The sequence below is a fragment of the Hemibagrus wyckioides genome, linkage group LG04, assembly GCF_019097595.1.
Source record: "Hemibagrus wyckioides isolate EC202008001 linkage group LG04, SWU_Hwy_1.0, whole genome shotgun sequence".
Taxonomy (NCBI): domain Eukaryota; kingdom Metazoa; phylum Chordata; class Actinopteri; order Siluriformes; family Bagridae; genus Hemibagrus; species Hemibagrus wyckioides.
Window position 1 is genome coordinate 971199 of NC_080713.1, and position 12500 is coordinate 983698.

At 46.8% G+C, this 12500-nt stretch overlaps 1 protein-coding gene across 2 annotated transcripts in view; it reads left to right on the forward strand.

The window, feature by feature from the left end:
- kcp (kielin cysteine rich BMP regulator) overlaps positions 1 to 12500 on the forward strand; it is an 80262-nt gene that overhangs the window by 5774 nt on the left and 61988 nt on the right. For both annotated transcript variants that reach the window (XM_058388013.1, XM_058388014.1), the window contains exons 4-12: positions 257 to 465; positions 1923 to 2088; positions 2957 to 3039; positions 3623 to 3716; positions 9292 to 9365; positions 10126 to 10305; positions 11981 to 12074; positions 12147 to 12229; positions 12472 to 12500. The exon at positions 12472 to 12500 is cut by the window's right edge and continues 62 nt beyond it. In XM_058388013.1, the coding sequence (XP_058243996.1) occupies positions 257 to 465; positions 1923 to 2088; positions 2957 to 3039; positions 3623 to 3716; positions 9292 to 9365; positions 10126 to 10305; positions 11981 to 12074; positions 12147 to 12229; positions 12472 to 12500 (1012 nt within the window). The remainder of the gene's footprint in view (positions 1 to 256; positions 466 to 1922; positions 2089 to 2956; positions 3040 to 3622; positions 3717 to 9291; positions 9366 to 10125; positions 10306 to 11980; positions 12075 to 12146; positions 12230 to 12471) is intronic.

Consider the following 12500-nt stretch of genomic DNA (forward strand, 5'->3'; position numbering starts at 1 on the left):
GCTTTCAATAAAACTGAAATAGAGATGAATGAACACAGAAGCAGAGAGTGGACAATGTAAAATGAGCACTCAGACCGCATGCTGCTGTTGTAAACAGTGTGTAAATAATATTATAAAATTATATTAAATTATTCATTTTTATCAGCACTTTTATTAAAAACTCTATTTTGTTTTTTTGCAGTTATAAAATGATTTGCTGCAAAAATTTAAAATAGATTTTATTATCTGTTTGTTTGTGTGTCTGTGTTTGTTTCAGACTCCGCCCCCTTTCCCCCCACCCCCTACAGATCTGTGGATTTGGATCTGGAGCTCCAGGACCAGCCGGAGCACCCGGTCAGCTCAGTGCTCGGTCCCCCGGCAGCTCCACGTGGCAGAGCGGCTCACGCTGAACAGAAGCAGCGAGTCAAGACCCTGGAGGAGACGCTGCACAACATCACCACCCTGCTGGACATGCTGAAACAACAGGTCAGAGGTCACAGTTTCTCTAGAAACATCTCTAGAAAGAGTCTCTATCAATGAAAACATCACCACTGGTTCAGTAGGTCACAGACTCAGGATATCATCAGCCTAAACACATACAACAATAAATAAAACAAACGGGGAAAATAAGAGCTAGTTTAAGTGTCTCAGGAAGTGGTAGGTCTTCACTCGTTGTTTGAAGACGGTCAGTGACTCGGCTGTACGGACATCTAGGGGAAGTTCAGTCCACCACCTCGATGCCAGAACAGAGAAGAGTCTAGATGTAGACCTACCTGTGACCGTGAGAGATGGTGGGACTAGTGGAGCAGTGCTGGTGGATCTGAGGGAGTGAGGGTCAGTGTGAGGGATAATAAGAGCTTTGAGGTCAGATGGAGCTGGTCCATTCTTGTCTTTGTAGGCAAGGGTCAGTGTTTTGAATCTGATGCAGCTACAGGAAGCCAGTGGAGGAGCAGCAGTGGGGTGGTGTGGGAGAACTTAAGATCATGGATGAGTCACATAGCTGCATTTTGGATCATTTGCAGTGGATGGATTGTGTTCAGAGGAAGACCAGTCCAGTCCAGTCTGGAAATGACCAGAGACTGAACAAGCACCTGAGTAGCCTGTGTGGATAGAAACGACTGAATCCTTCTGATGTTGTACAGAAGAAACCGTCATGAGTGTGTGACAGTAGTAACATGGGAGGAAAAGGACAGTTGATGGTTACTCTGAGGTTGTGAACAGTGGCCAAAGGGGAGATGTGAGAGTTGTGCAGGGATATCGTGAGATCTTGACCTGGGGATGAATCACCTGGGATGACCAGCAGTTGAGTTTTGCTGGGATTGAGTTTCAGCTGATGAGATGATATGTCTGGTATCTGAAGGAGGGAAGGAGAAGATGAGTTGAGTGTCATCATCATAGCAGTGGTCAGAGAACCCATGTGAGGAAATAACGTCACCAAGAGAGTGAGTATAGAGGGAGAAAAGGAGAGGACCAAGAGGTTCGATACAGAAGACCTACAGCTTTACATTTTATTCATTGAGAATTATATTTAATGCTTACATAAGAAGTTCCTGTTGTCTCTTCCCTTTACTTCAGCTATAAACACTCTCTCTCACCATCAGAACTTTATTCTCTCTTCATGATGAAATGCAGTTTTATGTTCTGTAAGGATTCTTCAGAGTATTAGCAGCTCAAAGTTATAAGGCTCAAAGATAATTAAGGTTTTTGGGGTTCATTGCTTCTATAAAAGGGTTCTACTTGTGTAGGGTCAAGCAAAGAACCTTATGGGATTTAATTTTTGTCCCTAGACTCTGCGTATGCTTTAAAGTTCTTGTTTTCTGCAGCAGTTTGTTAGAAGAGTCTATACATGTTCTCCTACAGAAATAAGGCAGAGAACTCTTTAGGTGACAGATGAAACCTTCAGTTCTAAGATGGTAGCCTGTGTGTGTGTGTGTGTGTTGTAGAATGAGAACCTGCACGCTCGGGTGAGGTATTTGGAGTCCTGTGAGTGTGTGAGGAGAACCTGTACCTGGGAGAACCGTGAGATGGATGAGGGATCTCGCTGGGAGACTGAAGGCCACACTACGTGTTCCTGCAACTCCGGGAGAGTCGAGTGTGAAAGTTCTAAGAGTGAGTAACAGCCGAATTGATTCGTCTTCATATGAATTGATTCATATGAAGAATAATCTGAAAGAATTGTCTGAAAGAATCACATAAAAGAATCGTCTGAAAGAATCATGTGAAAGAATTGTCTAAAAGAATCATATGAAAGAATTGTCTGAAAGAATCGTCTAAAAGAATCATATGAAAGAATTGTCTAAAAGAATCATATGAAAGAATTGTCTGAAAGAATAATTTCAGACAATAATTCCAGAAAGAATTGTCTAAAAGAATCATATGAAAGAATCATCTAAAAGAATTGTCTGAAAGAATCGTCTAAAAGAATCATGAAAGAATCTTCTAAAAGAATTGTCTGAAAGAATCAAATGAAAGAATTATTTGAAAGAATCAAATGAAAGAATTATTTGAAAGAATTGTCTGAAAGAATCATATGAAAGAATCATTTGAAAGAATCATATGAAAGAATAGTCTAAATGAATCGTCTGAAAGAATCATATGAAAGAATCATCTGAAAGAATCAAATGAAGAATCATCTGAAAGAATCATCTGAAAGAATCATCTGAAAGAATCATTTGAAAGAATCCTATGAAATAATTGTCTGAAAGAATAGTCATTTGCAGATCGTTGAAAAACATTTGATCAGTTATTTTTGTTTAATAACTGAAAGGGTGTGTGTGTGTGTGTGTGTGTGTGTGTGTAAGAAGCTCTGCACAGATGTAAGTTAAACAGATCACACACTGATCAGACGAATGAAATCAGGCTTGTTTCAGGATGTGAATTGTAATGGAGAGCCATGATGTGAAGTGTTGTGTGTATGATCAGGTTGTAGTGGTGTGGTGTGTGTGTGTTAGTGTGTCGTTGTCTCGTGTCTCTGCAGGGTGTGAGTATGATGGAGATGTGTATGATGACAACAAGGTGTTCGTACCCAGGACTAATCCATGTCTCACCTGCACCTGCTCTGTGAGTCTCACTTTAACCCCTCCATGTCTTGTGTTGTTTAATGAATCTGAACTAAATCTCTACATTTAAACACACTCTATTAATAATAAATAAATAAGGAGATTTTAAAATATTTATATTTTCAAGACTTTTTGATTAGAAATGATTAATAAAGTTTAATTAATGTTTAGAACACAACAGACCTGTGCAGCAGCTGGACAAGAGAAAACTGACCACTAATAACCACCAAATAAGGAATAAATAAATTAAATTTAAATCAATTATTAAGATTTTACACCATCTCCAGCTTCCTCGTCTCACAGCAGCTGAACTGCAGCGCGTCCTGTTTATTCACACCAGTCTGAAATTTACAACGGAACACAAAAAGTCTTGATCAGATAAAAAATCCTGGAGTCTGTGCTTTTAAACAGCGGGGGTCAGACGTGGTCACAAAATGATGTGTGTGTGTGTCTGTGTGTGTGTGTGTGTGTGTGTGTGCATGTGTGTGTGTGTGCATGTGTGTGTGTGTGTGTGTATGTGTGCGTGTGTGTGTGTGTGTGTGTGTGTATGTGCATGTGTGTGTGTGTGTGTGTGTCAACTACAGAACGGTGTGGTGAGATGTCACTCAAAACGTTGCCCCGCCCCAAACTGTGCTGATCCTAAAGTGAGGCCTGGAGAGTGCTGTCCAAGCTGTTCCGGTACACACACACACACACACACACACACACACACACATACACACACACACACTCACACATTAGTACAATGTGCACAACTCTGAGTAAGTAATAGTGAATGAAACAGGTAGAGTGACAGTGTTATAAATAATGTTCATGTAAAAGAACACGAGTGTTCCCCTCCTCTGCAGTGTGTGGTGTGTGTGTGTGTGAGTGTTCACCAGTGTTCCCCTCCTCTGCAGTGTGTGGTGTGTGTGTGTGTGAGTGTTCACCAGTGTTCCCCTCCTCTGCAGTGTGTGGTGTGTGTGTGTGAGTGTGTGAGTGTTCACCAGTGTTCCCCTCCTCTGCAGTGTGTGGTGTGTGTGTGTGTGTGTGTGTGAGTGTGAGTGTTCACCAGTGTTCCCCTCCTCTGCAGTGTGTGGTGTGTGTGAGTGTGAGTGTGAGTGTTCACCAGTGTTCCCCTCCTCTGCAGTGTGTGGTGTGTCTGTGTGTGTGTGTGTGTGTGTGTGTGAGTGTTCACCAGTGTTCCCCTCCTCTGCAGTGTGTGGTGTGTGTGTGTGTGTGTGTGAGTGTTCACCAGTGTTCCCCTCCTCTGCAGTGTGTGGTGTGTGTGTGTGTGTGTGTGTGTGTGAGTGTTCACCAGTGTTCCCCTCCTCTGCAGTGTGTGGTGTGTGTGTGTGTGTGAGTGTGAGTGTTCACCAGTGTTCCCCTCCTCTGCAGTGTGTGGTGTGTGTGTGTGTGTGTGTGTGAGTGTTCACCAGTGTTCCCCTCCTCTGCAGTGTGTGGTGTGTGTGTGTGTGTGTGTGTGTGTGTGTGTGAGTGTGAGTGTTCACCAGTGTTCCCCTCCTCTGCAGTGTGTGGTGTGTGTGTGTGTGTGTGTGTGTGAGTGTTCACCAGTGTTCCCCTCCTCTGCAGTGTGTGGTGTGTGTGTGTGTGTGTGTGAGTGTTCACCAGTGTTCCCCTCCTCTGCAGTGTGTGGTGTGTGTGTGTGTGTGTGAGTGTTCACCAGTGTTCCCCTCCTCTGCAGTGTGTGGTGTGTGTGTGTGTGTGTGAGTGTTCACCAGTGTTCCCCTCCTCTGCAGTGTGTGGTGTGTGTGTGTGTGTGTGTGAGTGTTCACCAGTGTTCCCCTCCTCTGCAGTGTGTGGTGTGTGTGTGTGTGTGTGTGAGTGTTCACCAGTGTTCCCCTCCTCTGCAGTGTGTGGTGTGTGTGTGTGTGTGTGAGTGTTCACCAGTGTTCCCCTCCTCTGCAGTGTGTGGTGTGTGTGTGTGTGTGTGTGTGAGTGTTCACCAGTGTTCCCCTCCTCTGCAGTGTGTGGTGTGTGTGTGTGTGTGTGTGAGTGTGAGTGTTCACCAGTGTTCCCCTCCTCTGCAGTGTGTGGTGTGTGTGTGTGAGTGTGTGAGTGTTCACCAGTGTTCCCCTCCTCTGCAGTGTGTGGTGTGTGTGTGTGTGTGTGTGTGTGAGTGTTCACCAGTGTTCCCCTCCTCTGCAGTGTGTGGTGTGTGTGTGTGTGTGTGTGAGTGTTCACCAGTGTTCCCCTCCTCTGCAGTGTGTGGTGTGTGTGTGTGTGTGTGAGTGTTCACCAGTGTTCCACTCCTCTGCAGTGTGTGTGTGTGTGTGTGTGTGTGAGTGTGTGAGTGTTCACCAGTGTTCCCCCCCTCTGCTGTGTGTGGTGTGTGTGTGTGTGTGTGTGTGTGAGTGTTCACCAGTGTTCCCCTCCTCTGCAGTGTGTGGTGTGTGTGTGTGTGAGTGTTCACCAGTGTTCCCCTCCTCTGCAGTGTGTGTGTGTGTGTGTGTGTGTGAGTGTTCACCAGTGTTCCCCTCCTCTGCAGTGTGTGGTGTGTGTGTGTGTGTGTGAGTGTGTGAGTGTTCACCAGTGTTCCCCTCCTCTGCAGTGTGTGGTGTGTGTGTGTGTGAGTGTTCACCAGTGTTCCCCTCCTCTGCAGTGTGTGGTGTGTGTGTGTGTGTGTGAGTGTGTGAGTGTTCACCAGTGTTCCCCTCCTCTGCAGTGTGTGGTGTGTGTGTGTGTGTGTGAGTGTTCACCAGTGTTCCACTCCTCTGCAGTGTGTGTGTGTGTGTGTGTGAGTGTTCACCAGTGTTCCCCTCCTCTGCAGTGTGTGTGTGTGTGTGTGTGTGTGTGTGTGTGTGTGAGTGTTCACCAGTGTTCCCCTCCTCTGCAGTGTGTGGTGTGTGTGTGTGTGTGTGTGTGTGTGAGTGTTCACCAGTGTTCCCCTCCTCTGCAGTGTGTGGTGTGTGTGTGTGTGTGAGTGTTCACCAGTGTTCCCCTCCTCTGCAGTGTGTGGTGTGTGTGTGTGTGTGAGTGTTCACCAGTGTTCCCCTCCTCTGCAGTGTGTGGTGTGTGTGTGTGTGTGAGTGTTCACCAGTGTTCCCCTCCTCTGCAGTGTGTGGTGTGTGTGTGTGTGTGTGTGAGTGTTCACCAGTGTTCCCCTCCTCTGCAGTGTGTGGTGTGTGTGTGTGTGTGTGTGTGAGTGTTCACCAGTGTTCCCCTCCTCTGCAGTGTGTGGTGTGTGTGTGTGTGTGAGTGTTCACCAGTGTTCCCCTCCTCTGCAGTGTGTGGTGTGTGTGTGTGTGAGTGTTCACCAGTGTTCCCCTCCTCTGCAGTATGTGGTGTGTGTGTGTGTGTGTGTGTGTGAGTGTTCACCAGTGTTCCCCCTCTGCAGTGTGTATGTGTGTGTGTGTGTGTGTGAGTGTTCACCAGTGTTCCCCTCCTCTGCAGTGTGGTGTGTGTGTGTGTGTGTGTGAGTGTTCACCAGTGTTCCCCTCCTCTGCAGTGTGTGGTGTGTGTGTGTGTGTGTGAGTGTGAGTGTTCACCAGTGTTCCCCTCCTCTGCAGTGTGTGGTGTGTGTGTGTGTGAGTGTTCACCAGTGTTCCCCTCCTCTGCAGTGTGTGTGTGTGTGTGTGTGTGAGTGTTCACCAGTGTTCCCCTCCTCTGCAGTGTGTGGTGTGTGTGTGTGTGTGTGTGTGTGTGTGTGAGTGTTCACCAGTGTTCCCCTCCTCTGCAGTGTGTGTGTGTGTGTGTGTGTGAGTGTTCACCAGTGTTCCCCTCCTCTGCAGTGTGTGTGTGTGTGTGTGTGTGTGTGTGAGTGTTCACCAGTGTTCCCCTCCTCTGCAGTGTGTAGTGTGTGTGTGTGTGTGTGAGTGTTCACCAGTGTTCCCCTCCTCTGCAGTGTGTGTGTGTGTGTGTGTGTGTGTGTGTGTGTGTGAGTGTTCACCAGTGTTCCCCTCCTCTGCAGTGTGTGGTGTGTGTGTGTGTGTGTGTGAGTGTTCACCAGTGTTCCCCTCCTCTGCAGTGTGTGGTGTGTGTGTGTGTGTGTGTGAGTGTTCACCAGTGTTCCCCTCCTCTGCAGTGTGTGTGTGTGTGTGTGTGTGTGTGTGTGTGTGTGAGTGTTCACCAGTGTTCCCCTCCTCTGCAGTGTGTAGTGTGTGTGTGTGTGTGAGTGTTCACCAGTGTTCCCCTCCTCTGCAGTGTGTGTGTGTGTGTGTGTGTGTGTGAGTGTTCACCAGTGTTCCCCTCCTCTGCAGTGTGTGGTGTGTGTGTGTGTGTGTGTGAGTGTTCACCAGTGTTCCCCTCCTCTGCAGTGTGTGGTGTGTGTGTGTGTGTGTGTGTGAGTGTGTGTGAGTGTTCACCAGTGTTCCCCTCCTCTGCAGTGTGTGGTGTGTGTGTGTGTGTGTGTGTGTGTGTGAGTGTTCACCAGTGTTCCCCTCCTCTGCAGTGTGTGGTGTGTGTGTGTGAGTGTTCACCAGTGTTCCCCTCCTCTGCAGTGTGTGGTGTGTGTGTGTGTGTGTGTGTGTGTGTGTGTGTGAGTGTGTGTGAGTGTTCACCAGTGTTCCCCTCCTCTGCAGTGTGTGTGTGTGTGTGTGTGTGTGAGTGTTCACCAGTGTTCCCCTCCTCTGCAGTGTGTGTGTGTGTGTGTGTGTGTGAGTGTTCACCAGTGTTCCCCTCCTCTGCAGTGTGTGTGTGTGTGTGTGTGTGTGTGAGTGTTCACCAGTGTTCCCCTCCTCTGCAGTGTGTGGTGTGTGTGTGTGTGTGTGTGTGTGTGTGTGAGTGTGTGTGAGTGTTCACCAGTGTTCCCCTCCTCTGCAGTGTGTGGTGTGTGTGTGTGTGTGTGTGTGTGTGTGAGTGTTCACCAGTGTTCCCCTCCTCTGCAGTGTGTGGTGTGTGTGTGTGTGTGTGAGTGTTCACCAGTGTTCCCCTCCTCTGCAGTGTGTGGTGTGTGTGTGTGTGTGTGAGTGTTCACCAGTGTTCCCCTCCTCTGCAGTGTGTGGTGTGTGTGTGTGTGTGTGTGAGTGTTCACCAGTGTTCCCCCTCTGCAGTGTGTATGTGTGTGTGTGTGTATGTGTGAGTGTTCACCAGTGTTCCCCTCCTCTGCAGTGTGTGGTGTGTGTGTATGTGTGTGTGTGTGTGAGTGTTCACCAGTGTTCCCCCTCTGCAGTGTGTATGTGTGTGTGTGTGTGTGTGTGTGTGTGTGTGTGAGTGTTCACCAGTGTTCCCCTCCTCTGCAGTGTGTGTGTGTGTGTGTGTGTGAGTGTTCACCAGTGTTCCCCTCCTCTGCAGTGTGTGGTGTGTGTGTGTGTGTGTGAGTGTTCACCAGTGTTCCCCTCCTCTGCAGTGTGTGGTGTGTGTGTGTGTGTGAGTGTTCACCAGTGTTCCCCTCCTCTGCAGTGTGTGGAGTGTGTGTGTGTGTGTGTGTGTGAGTGTTCACCAGTGTTCCCCCTCTGCAGTGTGTATGTGTGTGTGTGTGTGTGTGTGTGAGTGTTCACCAGTGTTCCCCTCCTCTGCAGTGTGTGTGTGTGTGTGTGTGTGAGTGTTCACCAGTGTTCCCCTCCTCTGCAGTGTGTGTGTGTGTGTGTGTGTGTGAGTGTTCACCAGTGTTCCCCTCCTCTGCAGTGTGTGGTGTGTGTGTGTGTGTGAGTGTTCACCAGTGTTCCCCTCCTCTGCAGTGTGTGGTGTGTGTGTGTGTGAGTGTTCACCAGTGTTCCCCTCCTCTGCAGTGTGTGGTGTGTGTGTGTGTGTGAGTGTTCACCAGTGTTCCCCTCCTCTGCAGTGTGTGGTGTGTGTGTGTGTGTGTGTGTGAGTGTTCACCAGTGTTCCCCTCCTCTGCAGTGTGTGGTGTGTGTGTGTGTGAGTGTTCACCAGTGTTCCCCTCCTCTGCAATGTGTGGTGTGTGTGTGTGTGTGTGTGAGTGTTCACCAGTGTTCCCCTCCTCTGCAGTGTGTGGTGTGTGTGTGTGTGTGAGTGTTCACCAGTGTTCCCCTCCTCTGCAGTGTGTGGTGTGTGTGTGTGTGAGTGTTCACCAGTGTTCCCCTCCTCTGCAGTGTGTGGTGTGTGGTGTGTGTGTGTGTGTGTGTGTGTGAGTGTTCACCAGTGTTCCCCTCCTCTGCAGTGTGTGGTGTGTGGTGTGTGTGTGTGTGTGTGTGTGTGTGTGTGTGAGTGTTCACCAGTGTTCCCCTCCTCTGCAGTGTGTGGTGTGTGTGTGTGTGTGTGTGTGAGTGTTCACCAGTGTTCCCCTCCTCTGCAGTGTGTGGTGTGTGTGTGTGTGTGTGTGAGTGTTCACCAGTGTTCCCCTCCTCTGCAGTGTGTGGTGTAGACAGACGCATCCACAACGTCTCCTACAGCACCGCAGACGGCTGCCAGACCTGCTCCTGTACGGTACGCCATCAACATCTACACCACTACTGGGATGACTGGGAATTTACAGGGATTGGGATTTCAGGACATTTACTGGGATTAGGATCATACTGGGTATTTACTAGGATTTGGATGACTGGGAATTTACAGAGTAAATGATTCCTGGGAATTTACTGGGATTGGGATTAGTGGGAATTAACAGGTATTATAATTACTGGGAATGTATTAGGATTGGGATTGTACTGGGAATTTAATGAGATTGGGATTTCAGGAAATTTACTGGGATTGGGATTACTGGGAATTCATCAGTATAAAGCATATGAGATTTTATTCTGATTAATATTATAGAACAAACGGTGAGAGAGACTCTAACGTGATACCTTTTATCTCTAAAATGGTGTGTGTGTATGTCTGTGTGTGTGTGTGTGTGCATGTGTGTGTGTGTACTGTGTTATTTATACCAGAAAAATGTCTACCAATAAAAATTCTCAATTCAAAGGAATAAAAGCTGGTCGTTGCTGGTGTGTGTGTGTTTGTGTGTGTGTGTGTGTGTGTGTGTGAGAGAGAGAGAGACAGAGAGAGAGAGAGAGAGACAGAGAGAGAGAGAAATAAAACCATGGAGTTTGTGAGTTATTGAAGATGATGAACTTCTGGGTGAAAACAGAGACGAAGCTCGTACATCTCATATCTCCTGATCTCTGAGTGTTTTCCTGTAGCACCACCATGATGCCACCAGACGTCTTCTCCACTTTAACATTAAAAATGTGGGGGTTTTTTTCAGAAAGGTGAAGTCTCGTGTGTAGACGTACAGAGATGTCCTCAGACATGTCAGAATGGAGTGAAGCGTCCGTTCGGTTCGTGTTGTCGTGACTGCTCTCGCTGTGAACATCAGGGTGAGGTCATTCCAGACGGGGTCACTTTCGCAGAGCGCGAGGATCCCTGTAAACTCTGCGTCTGCTCTGTAAGACACCAGCTTTTTATTATTATATTATTTATTATATTATTTATCATGAATAAAATAAAAATTCTCATGTGCCATATGTGAACCTCTGGCACTATATTAGACATTTTAATACCAAATGTAAGATTATTAAGTGTATTTCTAGATATTTTACTAAATTCAAGCATGAAATTGTCTCATAGTGTCAGCAGATAGACAACACTATATTGCCAAAAGTATTGGGACACCCCTCCAGATCATTGAGTTCAGGTGTTGTTTTTCAGGGGTTGGGCTCCGCCCCTTAGTTCCAGTGAAAGGAACTCTTAATGCTTCAGCTTCATACCAAGACATTTTGGACAATTTCATGCTCTTTGTGGGAACAGTTTGGGGATGACCCCTTCCTGTTCCAACATGACTGCACACCAGTGACCAAAGCAAGGTCCATAAAGACATGGATGAGTGAGTTTGGTGTGGAGGAACTTGACTGGCCTGCACAGAGTCCTGACCTCAACCCCATAGAACACCTTTGGGATGAATTAGAGTGGAGACTGAGAGCCAGACCTTCTCGTCCAACATCAGTGCCTGACCTCACAAATGTGCTTCTAGAGGAACGGTCAAAAATTCCCATAAACACACTCCTAAACCTTGTGGAAAGCCTTCCCAGAAGAGTTGAAGCTGTTCTAGCTGTAAAGGACAACTCCATATTACATTCATGTGCAGGTAAAGGTAGACATCCCAAAACTTTTGGCCTGGCTCGCAGTCTCCGCTCAAAATGTCTTGGTATGAAGCTGAAACATTAAGAGTTCTTCTAATTGGAACTAAGGGGCGGAGCCCAACCCCTGAAAAGCAACACCTAAATTCAGTGGTTTGAAGGGGTGTCCCAATACTTTTGGTAATATCGTGTATGTCCTGATGAGTTAGATGTTGAGTTTATTTCTAGAAATTATATTACAGTCTGTTAATTTCCTGGGAATTTGCTTGTAGCATGTCTGAATATTCCTAGGATATGTAAAGCACTGGTTAAGCTTTTCCAACACATGACAATTCAAAAATAACAAAAAAAACACAGTAAATCAAAAATTTGGAGAATTTTAGTTACAGAATAAATCACTGGTGAGTTATTCAAGATGGCAGAAATGTGTCCGGAATAAAACGCCTGACAAAAATAACACTTTGAAGCTTGATCAGTGTTTTAGGGGTCAAGTTAAGGTGAAATAAATAAATAAATAAATAAATAAATAAATAAATAAATAAATAAATAAATAAATGAAACCCTGCTGGTGAGTTCAGGGCTCGTTACTGTCTTTCCTCCAGAAATGTCAGTTCTTCATTACACTCACGCTGAAGCCCTTTCCTGTTCATTCCCAGTGTATTCCCGTGTGAACGTTTTCACGTGAAGAAAATCCTCAGGTTGATGATAGAGCGCTGATTATTTATAACCCATGTGACAAAATAATACATAAATAATACACACCAGGAAGTGACTCAAACGGAGCTTCCTGTAAACACTGAACTCTCCTGAACTCTCACGTGTGTAACACGTGAAAAAAGCTGAAGATTATTGTTAAATAACGAGGTGTGTAATTTCTGCATCAAAATCCTCACCACACTCTCGACTCTGAAGAGAATGCAGCACTGAAGAGCTGATGAAGTGTACAAATGCATACTCTGTGTGTGTGTGTGTGTGTGTGTGTAGGGTGGGAATGTAGTGTGCAGCAGTCCACCTTGCCCTGCACCTGACTGCGGTTTGGTGGAAACTGTGAGTGGAGAGTGCTGTCCCAGGTGTCGGGGTAAGTGTGTGTGTGTGTGTGTGTGTGTTGTATTAGTTGCACTGGTGTTTGTAACGTCTCTGTGATCTATAGGTTGTCTCCACGAGGGAGTGCAGCATGATCACGGCTCTACGTGGCATCATCCCCAAGATGGCTGCAGCGTCTGCACATGCTCAGTAAGTTCTTCTGACCAAGACTCTGACCGAGTGTTTCACGCTGAGGTCATCGTCCACCCTGTGACACGTGGTGGTGGTGGTGGTAGCAGCATCAGGTTCTCTTCATCCTCTCTGCTCTCTGTGAAGTGTTCGGTTCCCTCTTTACCTGCTCACTGGATTTTGGTGCATGCTTTATGAAGGTCTTATGAAGCTTATATGCCTTCTCCTTTACCTCTGACTGACCGCTGTATGATCCGTTTCAGGAGGGACGAGTCGAGTGTTCCTCAGAGAA